Genomic DNA, 19,517 nt, shown 5'->3' with positions numbered 1-19,517 from the left:
CATTGCTTCTACAATTGAACGAAGAAATTGCCTGTTTGGAGATATTTTGATAATTGAAACTTTAACCCTAACTACAGTGGATTAACCCTAAACTCCAGTAGATAGCGTTCATTGTTGACCACTTTTTTGCTTCTTCATTCTCATAAAATTATTCTTACCAGTAAAACAGTTCAGTTACCGGATCCAGTTCAGCCTTGTCAAAATAAAGCATTTCCCTGTATGACAGACATTACCAAAAAATATTATGAAATTATTATGCCGTGGCGCAAGTTTCATTGTTGGTGACGTCAAGTGTTGGTTACTTGGTCAGTGAATTCGCTATTATATATATTAGGATTTCGTTTTTCAGCTGGAATTTTTGTTGCATTCCAGCATTTTGTACTTTTACTGAAAACATTTTCATTGCAGGACAAAATGCCCAGCTATATTTTTAACGTGACCAATAGATAGCATCATTGGCAATATAATAAAATTGAAGAAGATGGGGTGCAGGGAAATTTCTAGAGACAAAATCATAACACAGGGGTTAACTTTTCACTCCAGGTTCCCCCGTACCATCCACAATTTGTTGTTTAACCATTTCAATGGGATCCCTAACACAGCTCTGATTTTTTGATCCAGACCAGAAGTCAAGCACTCCCTGGTCTAGCACCCCCAGATGTACCGTTTCACTTGGAGGACTTTGTGACCACGAGTATAATTTACGTCCTCCCAGTCATCTCTAATGATGACGGTGGATCTTCGAAGGCTAGTATCGAATCTGGGACTCTCCGGTCACAAGTGGGGTTCCCAAACGAGGTGCCACGAAATGCCCACGATACCAATGCATATAATATAACAGAAATAGCTAGAGTGCCGTTAGAAAATTCTTCAAAAGGTGCCGCGAATCAAAAAAAGTTTGGGAATACCTGCATAACATATAGTACCAGCAGAGAAGTGTAATAGATACGTTCAATAGGTGTATAATGTAGCGATAGCTGTGCAACAAAGTGATGGTAATTAAAGCACTAGGAAGCAATTGAAGGTAAGTGCCAAAATTAAAAACTAGGAGATAACTAGTACAAAAATATATAAAAAAATCTCATCTGTTTCGGGCCATGAGTTGGTACTAGTTTCATTGGTAGACTTCTAATTAAAAAAAAAGTGAAAGTCTAGCAATAGTTTTAAATTTGCTTGAATTTTACTCAAATGATAAAAAAGGCACTTTTGTATTCTTTTATTTCTCACTCCCTCAACTAAGATTTGCCTGAAAATGGAAGCTGAACTGTTAAGGATAATGTAAGGATGCAAAATGCAAAAACAACAGAAGTCTTTGCGTTCAAGAAGACCATGCAAAATCAGTTCTATACTTACAAACAAAAGGTGTGTCAGATTGAGGAAGTTAGGATCAAAGTAACATTCACGCATGTGATCGTGAAGAAAAATCCATTTTTTTATTCCAGAAATTCCCACCAAAAACTTTGACTGATAACTTAAAGTTAAGGTAAAAAAAAAAAAAAAAAAACAAAGAATAAGATAATTTGAAAATTAAATTAGTAATGTTACCTAAACATAGCGGGGAAAACAACGAACTCGAAAATAAGTAAAGGAAAATAAAATCTGTGAACACTGCAAACGCTTCTGCTATATCTACTGTATCTCTACATAGTATAAAATGAAGTTTCCAAAAAGCGTCTGTGTGTTTGAACTCGCAAAACTCTAGAACTACTCGGCCGATTTCACTGAAATTTTCACAATTTGTTCCTTTAAGTCCTGAAAAGATTTGCAGACCAGTTCGAAAAAAATTCGACGAATAATTCTTTTTTTTATTACAATTGAGGCACAATTTTCTCATAAATTCCCGAATATGGGGGTGAAAAATTACTTCCACATATTAATATTATATATCGTTGGAAAGAGTAGAATTTTCTGCGTTCTACGCAATTTGTTTCAAGGCACTACTTTCTTCATTAAATCTATCAATAAAAAGTGAAGGAATCGTCCTACAGTTTTCTTTTTAACACCATTGGAAAAAGCGATATTTTTTACTCGAGATCCATCTCGACCTTTGGTCGAAAAACGAAGCTCCTATCTCGAAAGAAAAAAAGTTACAAGCCTTTTTAAATCAAGTTCAAAATATCTCACTTCCATTCAAATTGTTAACCATTTTCTTTCGCATTTTAATTCCTCAAGCTTATTTTATTTTGTGTTTCCATGGTTACGTTTTTTAAATCCATCTTTCTCGATTTAATATCTTAAAAGTATTTTAATATCTGTCGTCATTGTTTGGGAGGGAAATTTTGCATGATGTTTTTTTTTATTTTTTTTAAATTATTTAAGCCTGATTGTTGAATAAACGTCACATGACACATTTTTTTTTTTCAAGGTGGACCGGGCAACGCCGCTAGTGTACAATAAAAGAATATTAGGGAATGCTTTTGATTATAAAAAATAATGCATTTTATTTAACATATAATTTTATGTCTCTAACTAGCCATTTTCTTCATTCCAATCTTCATCTACTTCTGTTGCCACTCATACAATATTATTTATTTGGCATATTTGGCCCATTATTGTTATTATTATAACGCTTTTGCTATACACCACAGATACTTAGAAAGTTTGTTTTTTTTTCGAAAGGGGGGTGGGTAGGTGCCTTCTTTTCAAATTGTAAGAATCCCCTACGAAAGCAGCAAATTTTGCATTTTTTATGCTTATTAAAACTACCTTAAAATTAACGTTCGCAATTTTAGCTTTAGTCAAATCTCAAGAATTTCCTATCATTGGAATTGGATTAATCTAAGGCCCTTATAAATACTAGTCGACACATCAGCTAAGTTCAGTCATTTTGGATCGGAGCGCGAGAGTGGTTGTGTTTTCCGTCAAGTTATCACGTTTGTTGATTTCTCCCTGCGAGCAATTATTAAAGACACGTGAATTTTTTATTAAATAAAGTATTATTTTTGGCTAATTCGGCAAAACCCAAAACTTTGCTCTGGTAACATTAGCTCCGCAACAATGAAAAATCCGATCCAAAATGGCTAAACTTAAGCTGATTTAAGACCCATCGGACTGTATTTATAGCAGCTCTAGATTAATCAATACAGCATTAATCGCAATACTTTGTCGCCGAGAGCCGATTATGATTGATTTTAAAAGGTCAGTGATGGTACACAACATTACACTGAGCTAAATGTTTACCTTCATCAGTTCGGATAAATCATATCAATGAGCTAACATTGATTTAGGAACTATCTCGTAGCAAAGCATATGCAGGAAGCTAACTAAAGCAACGATCTGTAAATCATTTGGATTGAAACGTCATTTCTAGTGATTTAATAAACTACATGTTTTCGCACTTGCAGTTAAGATGTTATTTGACATTCAAGATTAATTCAGACAAACTCAATTTAACGCTAAAATTTCGAAAGGGATCATTTTGACCCCAATTAAACTTTTTTTGCTAACTGCTTCTCTGTATTTTCACAAAAAGCCATTTCATTCTCGACTTTTCCTATATCATCGTGCTGTGTAATCATAATGTAAAGTTTTCAGGAGACTTGTATTTTTTTAAACCCAAACTAAATTGTTGTACTGTACACTGTTCAAAAAAAGTCCTGAGATTTTACAGTAAAAGCTACTAGCATTCAGGTTGTCTGTAACTTTTACTAGAATAAACGGGAGTTAAAAACCGCTACATATAAGCAGCAGGTTCGATCTCGGGACCTTCGGATTGGCAGGCGGCTTTGCTGACTACCATACCAGTGAAAAAACATCGAGTTAAGCGAAATACGGTTTTATGTGATTCGCACTGTAAGTCACGTGGTGTTCCAATTGGCACTGCAATCGTTCATTTTTTCTCAGTACAATTTACTGTAAATTTTTCTGTACTGTAAGCACACCATTTTACAGTAATATTTAGCATAAAATATCCCGCATTCAAACAGTGTACCTAAAATGTGGGCGGGCGTCATTTTGGAGCTTTTGAGAAAAAAAGGAACGAAAACACATTTACTGATGCTGAAACAGAGCAGAAACTCAAAAATACCCGTCAGAAAAAAATCACCGAAATAACCTGAAGCATTTATAATGTTTTTTGCATATAAAAGGGAGCATTAGCCGCTAGTTTCTAAAATGAAACTGAGACAGTGCTGGTTATTTTTATGATATTTTAAACTTTTTTAAACTACTTCACTAAAATTTCTTAAAAGCTCTGCTAACTTTAGTTAAAATGCATACATTATAAATATATTTATTTTAAACTAGTTTTTACAAATATATTAACTACATTATGTAGGGAAATATGCAGATTCTTCTCAGAGGGTCAAGTGACCCTCTTCCGTATTTCGAGGTATACAAAGACCGTTGCAATTCTAGTTTTAAAACAACATCATCTTGTAAAATGTATGATTGTCAAATTTTGTAAGTTGTCAAACACTTATTCTCTACCGATATTTCAATTTAAATAGTAAAAGCGAAAGGGTTATGCAAAGGTCTCAGGGAATCTCAAATCTCAAGGAATGCCTTCTCAAAATTAATTTTATGTTCTGCTTCGCAGCGTTGGCACAGTAAAATTTGTAAAAAGCAGTCGAAAATTTTTGTACTATGAAAGGAGTAAAATAAGTGAACGTGTATAACAATATAAATAAAAGCATTAAGAAGAGTTTAAACCTGCATTTAAAGTTTTCATTTGTACACGTTGACTTATTTCACTCAGTAAAATATGCTAAATTGTTGACACATTATATTTTTCAGTACTTGTAATTATGATTAAGTACAATGACAGTTTTGTATTCACAGACCTATTCCAAACGACTAAGGACGTATTCTTACTACAGACTAAATTCAAATCTTTTTACGTAAAAAATAAGCAACATTAAAATTATTTTGTAACACTGAAAAAATTACGAAAATTCTAGAGTCTTAAATACGTTCTTAATCTTCTGTTTGAAGAAATAAAAAAAGTTATTAATGAAAATCAAAATGCTTATACTTATATTACAAAATGCTTGTAATTATCATTAGCGAAAGTTCGATTGACAAAAATCAAAATGAAACTAATGGGAACCGGAAAAAACCCCCCTTCAAACTATACTCTGTTTTTGATGTAACTGCTCATTTGCCTTTTTATTTCTGCAAAAGGTTTTAAAATTGCTGTTATTGATTTTCTTTTGCAATGATTACAAAGCAAGAGCAATTATTCTTTTGTAATAAAATTTTTAAGTTTTAATGTGTTTTTTTTTGTCGACAATAAAAAGTTAAATAAATTTGAGCTGAAAAAGTAATTTTGCTTAAAATATTAACTGATTATAATTACAGCATTACATAGACGTCATTTTTACTCGATCTGAATTTTTTCCATATATTCAAGCCTAAAATTTTATTTTGAAGGAATTTTTTTACTTCAATTCAATTGTATAGCTTCTTTCTCATATTTTTTTGTTTATTTACATACTAAAAAAATGCTTAAATGGAATTAAAAAAAAAAGTTTCAATTTATTTAATAATGATGATCAAGAGTGCATTCAACATCATTTTTTTTTCAATATTGCATTAATAGTTATCTTTAAACGAAAGTCATGTATTTATAAAAATTGCTTTACCAATAAAAATGAAATGTTAAGCTATTTTGCAGTCTAAGAAAGTCGAGGTAGAAAAATATGGCTGCTGTTAAAACATCAATATACTTAAGGGAAAAAGAGTTCGTTTATTTTTCGACGAATTTATTTTCTCTTTTTTTTTTTCAATTTTCCGTAAGTACTGAGTCTAGTGTTAAATCAAAAGTCTATTTTTTATATTAATAATCAGGTTACATTTCAACTATAATAATGGAACACCTTACGAATATTATAACCGCAGTACAAGACACTGGAAAATTATGATGATGCTAAAAAACACAGTGTATTTTAACTGGAATTAGTACATTGCTAAGTTAGAAGTGCATAATCGAAGAGCTTCTAAATTTAGCTCTTTATTTCAAACGTGTGTACCTCTGGTTCCAAATATTTTATCGCGTTGACAACTTACATAGATACACAACTACATACTATATCTAAGGTAAAAAGATTTATTATCTACTTACGTGTATATATCTTTTGGTGTGATATATACTTCTCCAATTTCTTTCGGAGTGCAATTTCAGCGCCATATTTGCCCACAGTACCATTGTCCACCAAGATGAAATAGGAATGGTGATTATTTAGGACAGCAAAACGACTTTTAGGAGAGGAAATGCTATGGTACGGAACAGTTACCTGAAAAAAAAAGAAAAAAAAAACTGAATGAGTATTGTGCGGCACAAAATTGACAAATGACAAAAAAAAAAAAAAAAAGAAAAAAAATCGACAGAGTAAAATTTAAGCATTCTAAACTTGTTAGTCTTTTGCTTTTCTCAATACGCTCGTTGAACCAGTATTTGAACTCTCAGTAGCAAAAGGTTTTTAAGTCTGTAACGCAAGTTTAAAAAAAATCACAAAGTAGTTGCATAAAAGAACTTTCAACCAGTCAGTAATCACATGATTGTGCTGTTGATTATAAGTTTCTTAATTAGTAAAAAGGAATTGAATTAAAAATGAACTTAATAATTTTCAAATTTTGTTACGACTGATAAGATGTATGTAATAATGTAGTGGTAAGTCCATGGCAATTCATTTTTAGGCTCATTGGTCCCCATCTGCGGGTTTGGGAATCACTTATTTAGAGTAGCGATTATTGACCGGTGGGCCGGCGCCGACCCGTAAAGCTTTTTGCCTGTTCGCTTAAAAAAATCCTTATTCAAAATAATATTAATTGCAATAGCAATAATAACACTTAATTATTTTGTATACGTTTTATGCTTTTTCTCGAAGGTTTATTTAAATATGTAGAATTAACATAATAATTACATTTCTTTACCCTTAAAATTTTTTTTAAGGAACATTTATGTTAAACAATTACAGTTTGCTTATGTAACAGTTTCTTAATTCCAAGTACAGGTATCCCTCGTATAACACGGTTAATTCATTTCGTGTAGTACCGAAACCGTGTTATACGAGACTTTTTTTTATAAATGGTGTTTTTACTTATTTTTTAACCTAATTAATCACGTACATATCATAAATCATGTCAATGTGTACCATGTTAAATCGAGACCATGGTCCGTTATACGAAACCTTGAAACAATGTAAATCATGGAATGTGTACCGTGTTTTATCGAAACTAATTCATAAGATGCAAATTTTACAATAGATGAAATTTCGGCCCAATAGAATATATAAACGAAAACTGGCAACCAGAGCATACAAAGACCGACTGATTTAAAAATGAGAATTGTTATAAACGATAAAACTTAATCATTTTACGTACCTTAAATTAAAACTGTTATGCACAACAAGAAAAAACTTAATCCACTTTTCTTTCTGTACTAAGAACAAAACGAATAATATAAGAAAAAATATCTGCGCTTTTCTGTAGCAATAAAGTTTGTCTGAGAAAGAACAACAAAACAAAATTTAAAATAAAAATAAATAAAGTCGTTCTATTTATTTTATTTCATACTAGCAAAAATACCTGGCGTTGCCTGGTTCAGTAATAATTATGAGAAGCAATCGTTACCTGCATTTGTTTTCTGTTTTAAGTAGAATAATTTAAAACACACAATTTTGACGTTATTAAAAATCTAGCTTCTTCCTTACTGATAAAACTAAAGTAGCAGTAAGTAAAAAGAGCAAAATAGTATTAATTTAGAAACGAAAACACGAAATTTAAGCATATACAAATTTGAAGAATTTTCGAAATATGAAATTAAACTTCACATGTTTAAAAAGATTTATCAGTAAATACTTATTTTTTTTTTACATGTCTTACCTTCTCTGTCTGCCTATTGAAGAACTAACTGTTTAAAAAAATGTAGCCGCACGCCCGTGATCCCCTTAAACTTGCTTTAGTTATTTTGGAAAATTTTAATTATTGTGGGTTCTTGGTGCGATTTAAAATGCTACCGAATTTGCGGGAATCGTTTTGGGATACCTTGGATAATGCTCCCCCTCCTTACTTTGTAAAACGGTATGTTACTAATTTTTGTCCAAGAGATATTGTCGCCATATGCTAAGATACTTTTGGTCACCATAAAATGGCGCTAAACAATTTATCCAAAATGTTTCCAAAATAAGAAGTAAAATTTGGCGATGGTTTGAATTTGTGCACAAAGTCACATTAATGGAAGTTTTTGTGCTGTTTATGGATTTGCCTAATTTAGTTGCTGGATTATTTTACAGTAAAAAAAGTTTTTAAAGATTCTTTGATTGACGATATTTTGTTTACATGGTGAAAGCTGACAAACATTATTACGTAGTCCTTGACTTCAAAAACCGCGACAGTTGAAAAAACTGCCAAATGCATCCGCTTCTGAAATCTTTCTGCATAAATTTTGGCGAGGTTTCTGCTGTTAGATTGGATAATGATTAAAAAATCCAATCAGCATAAATAATAAAAAAAACAACATTAATTACACTAAAGTTCCATTTAAACTTAAAATAATCAACCAAATCTAGTTATTATTAGCCAATCTTGGGGGGAAAAACATTACTTTAAGATTTGACTTGAGAAAAGCCTCAAACAGTCAGACGAAACACAAAAATATTCAACAGTTCTAACTATGAACTGGGAGTTGAGATGATACACTAAATAATGAATTGGGTTAAAGAAAGCCTTCGAACATGGAACAAAAAAGGCTCATAACTCGTTTTTCATACAACTTAGAACTTTCTAACAGATGCCATCTTCAGCAGAAAAATAAGCGCTTTCGATGGACACATAATTTTAATATGTGCACGTATTTTTTCACAGTCATATTGGGGCATTTATGCGAAAATTTGGACAAATTAGAATAAAAAAGGAACTATCAACCGGATTTTTTTCGAACTGATCTACAAACCTCCCCAGTACCAAAAAGAACATACGGTGAAAGTTTCAGCCAAATCTGCCGAGTAGTTTCTGAGATCTTAGGGAACAAATTTACCAAACTCCATTTATATATATATAGAAGACTAGTGGTATCCGCACGGCATGGTCCGTAGTAGAAAAATTAAAAGGTCATTTGGTTCGCCTGTATATTTAAAAATAATGGATGATGAATTTCTCGCCAATGTGCTATGTTCTCGCCAATTTGCTATGCTTGCCCATGTTACGGTTCCACGTTATGATAATTTGGTAATTTACTCGCCCTCGTTGCGATAATTTGCTCGGCGAAAAGTTCTTAAAATTGGAATAGGAAAAGAACAAAATCGAATTTTGAAAAAAATCGCTTCAAGGTGCACACCTCCATGCTATAAAATAATTTTGTGCCATGAAAATCGGCGGAATGGTCTAGGCGCTACGCGCGATCCAGAGATCCAGACAGAGAGATTTTCAGCTTTATAATTAGCTAGTTTTACCCGCACTGCTTTGCCCGTAGTTGAAAATCAAAAGGTCATTTGGTTTGCCTGTATATTTACAAATAATGGATGATGAATTTCTCGCCAATTTGCTGTGTTCATTTGCTCGCCAATGTTACGGTTCCACGTTATGATAATTTCGTAATTTACTCTTCCACGTTGTGATAATTTGCTCGGTAAAATTTTCTTAAAATTGGAATAGAAAAAGAACAAAATCGAATTTTTGAAAAATCGCTTTGAGGTGTTCACCTCCATGCTACAAACTAACTTTGTGCCAAATTTCATGTAAATCGGCCGAACGGTCTAGGCGCTATGCGCGTCACAGAGATAAAGACATCCAGACAGACAGAGATACAGACAGACTTTTATCTTTATTATTAGTAAAGATAAACATTTTGTTTAGACTACATTTTTTATTTAACATTTGACAAATTTAGCTTATGTTTAATACTAAAGTTAGTTTCTTACAATGCATTGGAAACAAAATAATACACACCTTTTTACTTTTAGAACACTGATGAGAACAATCAATTATGTATTTAAAAGTTGAAAGTTATATGGTTAAACCAAACTTTTGAGCCCAAGACAGACAATTTTTCGTAAAAGTTTCATAAAAACAATGTATAAAAAATTTATTACAGTTGTTATTGTACATTTTTTAACAGTGTATTGAACAAAAATTGAATTCTTTCTTTTAAAGTTCGTGTTACATCAAAAACGTGTGGTTGTGAATTAAAGTTCTGTACCGTGTAATATCGAAACCGTGTTGTAGAAGTACCGCGTTATACGAGGGACGCCTGTATAGTCGAACCCGCTTAATGCAATAGCCAATTTTCCACGAAAGGTTATTCTAATAAGCGGGATTTACATAATAGAAATCAACTGTTTGGTACATTGAAAATGTATTACATAAAGCAGAACATTCTTTTAACCAATATTCTAATAAGCGGGCTTGACAGTAGAGGATTTTTTTTTGTTTAAAATGACAAGGGGAAAAGAAGAGCCACCTCCCGTCCTTTTTTTTTTTTGCAAAAAAGAAAGAAAAATCCTCCCCCGTCCACGGACTAAGTTTTTTTTTTTTTTTTTTTTTGCAACGTTTTAGTTGTCTTCGGGTTAAAAAATAAATAAATAAAAGCACTATTTTAGACTGGCAACTATTGGAACACCTTTTAAAAGAAAGTTTACACATAGATTCCCTGAAAGTCATACTGCACATTTCTAGCACAGTTTTAGTCATGTTTTATATTTATTAATAACAGCTTAATTAAGTACAGGAACAAATATGAATTTAAATTCATTTCGCTTTTCTCAGGCAAACATCCTAGAACATTAGTTTCAGCATGATGAATACTATGCAGCTTCAAAAATTTGTAATTTATGTAGAGGGGTTAATTAACTACGCAGGTGCGCCACGCATTGCATTGAATACGATTAAATTAGAATCTTAATCAACGCTGTATATAATATACAGCTGAATTTGTTAGTTTGCTTACACTAAATTTTTTTTTCGATGTAATGATCCGATTCCGAAGTTTTATCTCCTTTCCTTATGAATTTATATGTTAATGTTCTGTTACGTTTCTGAGGAAAAGTTCTTTTATTTCTGAAGTTGCTAAAGTACACGTTCGATTTTCTCGAATTAAGTGTTTGTGTATAGCTTATACTTTTTATTTCTAGCACTGTGAAAACAAGATTAGTGACTGATGGTTATTTCTTAAGAATTAAATATATTTGCTTTATTTGTGTCCCCTTAAAAAAAGACAAATGCTTTCTTGTTTTAGTTTTTTAAAACTTAAACCCTTTGTTTTAAAATATTGGAAATAATAAAACACAGAAGCAAAATGTGTCTTTCCAAGAGAAATTACGGAAAATAAATAAATTAATTAATTAAAACAAAGAAAAGAAAAATAAAATAGAAAAACAGCCATGAACATGTTTTTGCAACAAATGCTTTTCATTTTTTTCTGCACCCAGAAATAAAAGTTATAGTTTCCCTTTAATTTTTTAAACTAGAAATTTGTCCGTCAACGTATGACGAATGATAGTTGCTTCTACATTGGAGCGAAGCAAATGCCTGCTTGGTGATATTTTGAAGTGGAAATTTTAACACTAGCTCCAGTGAATGAACCCAAAATTCCACAGGTAGATAGCGTTTATTGCTGACCAGTTTTTCGTTCCTTCCTTCTCCTAAATTGAGCCTTACGAGTATAAAGCAGTTAAGTTACCGGAACCAATTTATTCTTGTCAAAAAAAAAAAAAAAAAAAAAAAAAAAAAATCATTTCCCTAAATGTAAAACTTTGCGAGAAATTATCAAATTATGTATCATGCCGAGGCGCAAGGTTCACTGTCAGTGACGTCAGTGTTGCTCGATCAGTGAATTAGCTATTGTATATTTGAGGATAGTTTCGTCATAGAGCTGGTTCATGGATTAACGAGTAATGTCTAAAATGCACATGAAATTTATCCTGGCCATTTCACATTGTAATTTATTTTACATCATATTCACCTAAAGACTTAAGTGTCAGAATTTTGTTTCTAATTAGTGGAAATGTTTGAGTAAAAGTGTTGACATGTTTTCATTTAATATATGTACACACACACACACACACACACACACACGCATATATATATATATATATATATATATATATATATATATATATATATATATATATATATATATATATATATATATATATATATATATATATATATGTAACTGCATGTAAAAATTAAAAAATAAAATAAATAAATTCCGTTTAAAATCTCGTAAAAAGATAATTTAAAAAAAGCAAATTTCTGCCAAAAACGTTTGATGTAACAATTTACAAGAATCACATTTTACTCAAAATTAAAATTAATGGCTGATATGTGATTTGAATAATTTAGATAAGTTCTAATGTTCTGAATAAAAACAAATTCTGGCTTTTTTTTTTTTTTTTGAGAACAGTAAAAGTTTTGTGTAAATTTATGTTTAAACGAAAATATAACTTGGATTGTTGGACTGCATACATCTTTTATCACTTCACCATTTTTAATGTATTCCAAGGAAGAAAATTATACATTTTAATTCACAAAAATTCAATTTTTCCATTTCTTCCAGAAAACTACCGGGAAAAACCGGCTCTTTTCCGTCACCTCAAAATTTTCGGCAATTTTACATTGCAGGCAACTTTTACATAATAGGTCATCTAGAAGAAAAACATTTTGAAAATGCAAATCTCGCTGATATCCAAGGTGCACTTGCACCATAAAAAATTTAAAAAAGAACGCGGGTAGAGGAAAAGCCTTAAAGCCGTTTCATTGTTTACATTATGAATAAAAATTTGTGACTTTTTTTTCTCATACTACGGAGCAAAATACATTCTCTTGCGAGCTACTGTAACCTGTCTATTTATTTAGTTCTAGTTTTGACAGTTTTCCGAAGAAGTTGATGCTTGAAAACTTTTTATAAGGTTTTACTAAAATATTGCAGCACTCAGAAATGCACTTATTGGTCTTCTCTATTCATTAATCTTATTACGGAAAGAAAGGATGAGTGGATTTCTGAGATCTTTTCTGAAGCACATTTTTTATAAAAGTTTTCGATAGTTGTGTGAAGCTTTTATAAATATCTTTTAAGAAAAGTTTCAATATCACATATTTGTTTAGATAGATTCTTAAGAATTTTTTGCTATAGTGAGAGCATAAAAACAACGATAATATTTCAAGTTTCATGTCACACTTTTTACCTTATGATTTGGAGCGCGAAGTATTTTATTTTGAGTGTTGATTGATTTTTCCACGGGAAAACATGATACATTGAACGTGTTTTTCGTTTTACTTCAATTACTTGTACATATTATTAATATTTTTGTGAGAATTTAAATATTTTTTCTCTATTTAGTTACGTTATTTATAATTTCTTCGTATATTATGAGCGAAAAATAGCAATCCGCTCAATTTGAATTATTCAACATACTGTTCACTTATGTTGAAGAGCGCAAAGTATTTTATTTTAAGGGTTGATAGATTTTAGCATTGAATAACAAAAGCCATAGAAATATTTTTCACTTTATTTAGCTTACGTGTTTTAAATTTCATTGATAGTTTATGTGAAAATAATTAATAGGTTTTATTCAGTTAGTTACGATGCTCGAAATTTCTACGTATAGTTAACGTGGCATCTTGTGAGCGAATAATAGAAATAACGTGTAGCGTATTTTACTCATACTGCTGAAACTCAATAACTTCACTTCGAGATTTGAAATTTTTTAATATTTATTAACATGAATCATAGAAATATGTTTCACTTTACTTAGCTTGCTCGTTTTGAAACTTAATAATCTCTGTGAAAATATTAAAGTTGGGGCACGGCAGTGCCCCGCAAGTCGAGCAAAAGCAAGCCAAACCGAGTCAAAAAAAAAAAAAAAAAAAACACGTCCGTGCCATCCTTTTCTCGATGCAACTCAGGACACTTTTGACCCCACTGTAAATTCGTTGTGGGTAAAGGCCTGATATTTTAGTGACTATGAAAATATGCTATAGCGAGATATATTTGCAAACTTCGTTCCATTTATGATAATAGTTTACGAAGTATTGACAGTCGAAGTTCTTGAATTCACTGATCATCAAAATTCTAGGGGTACTTTTAGCGGTCACAAAAACTTGATTTTTTTTCTCGGTTATTATGTAGAATTTAAAGGATTGAAAAATTGAAGCATTCTGAAATTTCCGTCACGTGGGTTATTTTTAGAGTTGCTTTCTATTAGACACAGTATTAAAAATTTCTTAGCATGTAGTTTTTACATGAATTTTCCCACATTTTACTCATGATGCTGAGAGCGCGAAGTTTTTTTTTTTTAAGTTTTGAGAAATTTTTACAGCAAATAACGGCTTATAAAATATTTTTCGCACATAGAGACTCACATGGAAAGTGCTAATTTAAGCGTATTTTGGAGTCATTTGGATTTTAAATCAATTAATACTATTACCTACTCTTTGAGGTCACACAACCCCCTAAAATAAATTACATTAATGTAAAAAAGAGGTAGAAAACTAATTAGAAATTTTTTGAGCATTTGAGACACATTTTTTCCAATCCTATTAAAGATTGGATTGGAATAAAGATTTTTTTTCCACCGGACCTAGTTAAACAAATGGCCCTGGAAACTATACATAATATACCACATTTCTCCTTGAAAATCTATACAGATGGAAGCAGGGGAGAAGATGGCGTTTCGGGCAGTGGAGTATTCATTCCTACTCCCTCTGGGGCCTTGGAATTCAAAATCAGAAACCCGAATTTCTGTTCAGTATTTAGATCAGAACTGATTGCTATCAGGAAGGGTCTGCAATGTGCTGTTCAGCGGGAGGAGTGTTTCCAGGAAATCTGGATTTTGACTGACAGTCGTGCCTCAATTCAGCACCTCGCTAATTGGGGTAATGTGGGCGACAAGACCAGCCTGGACATTCTGAGTCTACTACATACTCTTTCATCAGGACATACAATTCACTTTCAATGGATCCCTTCCCACGTTGGAGTTGAGGGTAACGAAAGGGCTGACTTTTTGGCTAGATCTGCTGCTGCGGAGGGTGTGAGCCCTTGTGGAGATCTTACTTTCAGTGAGATCTCCACAATTTCAAAAATGGAGCTCAATCGCCAATTTAAAACACCTCCCAGACACGCCTGGTATTTTGCAAAATGTCCTGGTGAGTCCTTTAGACTCAAGGGTAGACTCCTCCAGACAACATATTCGAGATTCCTGAGTGGCCACACAAAAGCTCTTAGATTCTCTGGGAATATCAAGACTTTTCCGGAGTGTCACTGGTGCTCTGCTGGAGAGGTTTCACCTGAGCACATTCTATCTTGTTTGGGTTTTACGAAGGATGAGGTCCTTAGTGACCCATTGCTGTTCTTGGATTTTTTGCAGATATTTGGATTCATGGGGGTTGTTTAGCATTGCTAAACATGCCCGAGATAAGTAAAAAAAAAAAGACATTTGCCTTTTCTATCTTTTATTTTGAATTCAGCTAATAAAAGCATTAGTAAACGGGTACGGGATTTTTACCCTTCACTAATGAGGAAGGGTGTCTACCTTAGAGAAGATTTAATTCTGAAACTTTATTACTTTACTTTCGTAAATTGCACTGTGAGCTCAGATACCATTTTTCTCATGCAAAATAGCAAGAGACTGAGCATAAGAAAGTAAGTTTAATGCTGTTGATTGGGGATAATAAACCCCAACTCACCAAATAACTAAAAAAATGTAAAGAACCTGCTTTATTTTTTACTTCTTAGGTTTTTTTTCTTTTCTGAAGCAATTTTTAATTTACATTTAAACCAATTACTATTTTTCTATTTGACATAGTTAATTTGTGGTTTTATCTTTAAATAGCTTCATAATAAAGATTGAAAGATCTGTGTACTTACATACAAAAATTTTCTAATATTTATATGTATGGTTCCATATCGTCGCCTCAGAGAAACCGTAAGACATTTAATTCCAGAAACAACAGTGGGATATCCTACTGTGCTTTTGAGGGGACGATATGTTTATGTATGTATATTGTACACTTACGGTGATACTTCAGTGTACTTATATAAAATTAATAACACAAATATTGTTGGAACCTTTCGTACTTTAATTATTTAATTTTTCTGTAACAAAAAAAATATAACTTTCGGGCTGTATAAATTATTGTGAAAGTCCGAAATCGGAAAATATTGACTTCAAGCGGTAATTCATTGCAAATATTCGGTGTTTCCCCAAATGTTTGGTCAGTAACTGTTGATATTTACCGGTCAATGTTGTAATTTTCTCGAATCACGGTAATAACGGTAATAAACATATGTACCCCCACCTCACCCTTTACGTTAAAAAAAAATAGAAGAATCTCCTCATCAGTTAAGAGTTAATCTTTAAAAAAAAAAGAAACTAATTCAGAAATCCAGTGCACAGATTCAGCTTCCTAAATTTACTTCCATTGCACGTGAGTTACAACACTTGTTGTCAACTACAAGTAATCTGACTAGCTTGGGAGCAGGAAAATAAGTTTTCGTAAGGTATTCGTGAAAATACCCACATTGATTTATATTACATTGCAACGAATGTTCAATAAAAAGTTCCTAGTGATGAGCAAGCGACTGCATTAAAAAAAAAAGTCAAAGAAATAATACTTAGGATTTTCACAAGAAACTGCAATTTAGACACCAGCGTCAGCGGTACAATACATCTTAATATATGTAGAAAAGTACTTTCCTAATGGTTCATTTGTTTGAATGATTTAGGGTAATCATATATTTGGCCTTACGGTTAGTGAAAGGAGTATTTTGTAGCTTCAAGCGCAAAATATTTAGAAGTAACACGCAAATCTTCAATTACTGTGCATTAGTTAAGCGTTTTCAGTCTAGAATGGAATGGATATGAGTTTCATTTTAAAAGAGAAGGATTCAATCGCAGTTAACAATGATGGTATGATAATTTAAAAAATAAAGCGTGTTTTAAGTAAAAAATATTAAACTACGTAACGTATTTTGGTGCTTAAGGGGGTCCGGGACACATTTTGAAAATTTTTTTATTATGTACTTTAGAGTTTTGAAATTTTTTGAACTGATTCATCATTTATTTAATAAGCAAAATCATAACATAAATATGAAAAAAAATTATTTTTTTATTTAAATTTAATTAGTTTATTTCAAAAAAATGGGGTTGCTTTAAATTGCTATAACTCAAAATATTGTTGGTCAATTTTCAATTTTTTTTCAAAAAAGTATGCACGAATATCTAAGCTTTAATTTTTATTCGGCGATTTTAAAAATATTGATTCAATAAAAAATAAAAAATATTTGAAGAAAAATTTCGAAAAATTCGAAGATACTTTTTTTAAAAAAATCATAATTTTTGCAGTAAACGTTTTTTTTCAAATTCGCCGAATAAAAATTAAAGTAAATTGCTTGAAAAAGATATGCTCCAATTTCATTACTTTATCTCTATCGGTTCCTGACTTATAAGAGTTTGAATGCAAGAAATCGGGGAAAAATTGCATCATGGAGAAAAACGCGTTTAAAGTTTCAAAGTTATGTACACATTCGTTAGATGCATGCAACAAAAATAACTATAACTTTCGTTCTATTTAAGGTAGAAACAAGATTCAAACGTCGTCTTAAGTAGAAAAAAACGGAGCAATTTTTCAAATTATAAAAAAAAAATTGCAAAATTTGAGGATTTTTGTGTCCCGGACCCCCTTAAAAATGATTTAAAAGCTATTCACGAATTTAAAAAGCACCTCGTATGTTAGGAAGCTAAAAGCAACGAAGCACATATAGTTAATTGAAAATATGAAAAATAATAAAAAAGACTGTTGTTCTACTAAGCCTTATAACTTGGAATACAAAGAGAAACCCAGTGAAGTTCAAATTTATTTGTTAAATATTTGTAAAGAAAAAAGACTGACGTTAAAAATGCAATAAATTCTGCTATTGGGTCATTTCTACGAAAAAATCAATCCTTTGTCCCGCACGTGACGGCTCAGACATTTGATTAAAAAGTAATAATTTTAAAAGGTAATGACGAAAATTTTTGCTTAAGAAATCACTCTTAAAATTGTAATTCCGTAAGCAGAAGAAAAACGTTATATGAATATGTTAAAGTATTATTTTTAATAAAATGGATGAGGTGTCACGTGCGTGACAAAATGACCGTTTTCCGTGTAATGGCTCTATTTCTTGAAAGGAAGAGTATTTACTTCGTAATCTTTTATGTCAAAGTTTTTACAGATAATAGACCATTCATACCTGCGTAATAATGGTGCGTTGATGTGAAAGTTTAAACATGTATTCTGCCGTGGGCAGGTAAGTGGAAGTAACTGCAAATTTTTATTTTTATTTTTTATGCTTTTGCATTTTTCTACGTCATGCATTTATTGCACAAGTTTGCTTATTTGGTTTCTGCTGAAAGAAAAGCACAAAAACAAAGTCTAATTCCAACAGTTCCTTGTAAGTATTGAATTCAAAATGCGTTTCTTCAAATATCTCGAAACTCATTTCGGTAGATATTGCCGTTTACCTGCACACAGCAGTATTATACTACGAATTCATTTCTTGTTTATTAGACTCAAAACAACTATTTGAACTGGTTATGAGTTTTTAGCAGTGGAGAACATTTTGGAGCGATCAACAGATGGAGTAAAGGAAATAATAATGGGCGTCCGGGTAAGTAAACATTGTACGATGCGTGAAAAAGTGAATTCTTGTAGAGTTTTAGCTCAAAAATGTAATTTGAGTAAATAAATGACAACAAAGACTAATTAATCGCAAGTAAACATGAACGTAAATGAAAAATCTGCACCGATTAAGTCTGAAAAATAAGCTGTAAGTTTAAGCGTGGGTAAACAACAGACATCACAGAGAAACAACGAAGAGGTGACAATGACTTTGAGCGCAGCTCTTGAGTTAAAAGACAGAATAAATAACTGTGCGAGTGAATACAAAAGAAAAAAAGCGCGACATATGTCATTAAAACAACAGTATATTTGTAGGAAGTAATGAAGTGAGTATGAAGAGAAGAATATTTTATGAAAGGGGAGCATAAAAAGGTTCATTCTCGTAAAAGTGGTTCATATCATATTTGACGATCTTGAATTTTGTTTATCTAAATAAAAAATATTTTCACCAACTAATGATATTTCTTTTCGATTCTCCACTTTCTTTGGCACAATAAAGTGTCAAGAGTTTGTACAACGTAAGCAATTTGTTAGGAGTTTTAAAATATTTTACCACTTTGTGCAACAGAATGAACATAAAAAACGTTCTGATCATACTGCCGTATGCAGGTAAACGGCAGTATCTGCAGAAATGAGTTTTCGAGATATTTGAAGAAACGCGTTTCAGTTTGAATATTAACAATAGGGAAATGTTGGAATTAGACATCTTTTTCGCACCTTTTTTTCAGCGGAAACCAAATAGGCGAGCTTGTACAATAAAGATAACGTACAATAGATGACAAAAATGCAAAAAAAAAAAAAAAAAAAAGCAGTTACTGCCCTTTACCTGCACACGGCAGCATAGTGAGTAGTCACAATTACAAAACATGTACACAAGGGAAAAAAAAGATTCCAAAACGGTTTTCTGTCTGCAGTTTCAT

The 19,517-nt window shown here is 31.7% G+C and overlaps 1 protein-coding gene across 1 annotated transcript in view; it reads right to left on the bottom strand.

Annotated features, from left to right (window-relative positions):
• Positions 1-19,517, bottom strand: part of LOC129229933 (transient receptor potential cation channel trpm-like) — a 766,163-nt gene that overhangs the window by 287,242 nt on the left and 459,404 nt on the right. The window contains exon 6 of the mRNA XM_054864315.1: positions 6,062-6,233. Within this exon, the coding sequence (XP_054720290.1) occupies positions 6,062-6,233 (172 nt within the window). The remainder of the gene's footprint in view (positions 1-6,061; positions 6,234-19,517) is intronic.

Source organism: Uloborus diversus, chromosome 9 (genome assembly GCF_026930045.1).
Source record: "Uloborus diversus isolate 005 chromosome 9, Udiv.v.3.1, whole genome shotgun sequence".
In the NCBI taxonomy this organism is placed as follows: domain Eukaryota; kingdom Metazoa; phylum Arthropoda; class Arachnida; order Araneae; family Uloboridae; genus Uloborus; species Uloborus diversus.
The sequence above is the reverse complement of the archived record's forward strand: the minus strand, read 5'-3'. Positions and strand labels throughout refer to the sequence as shown.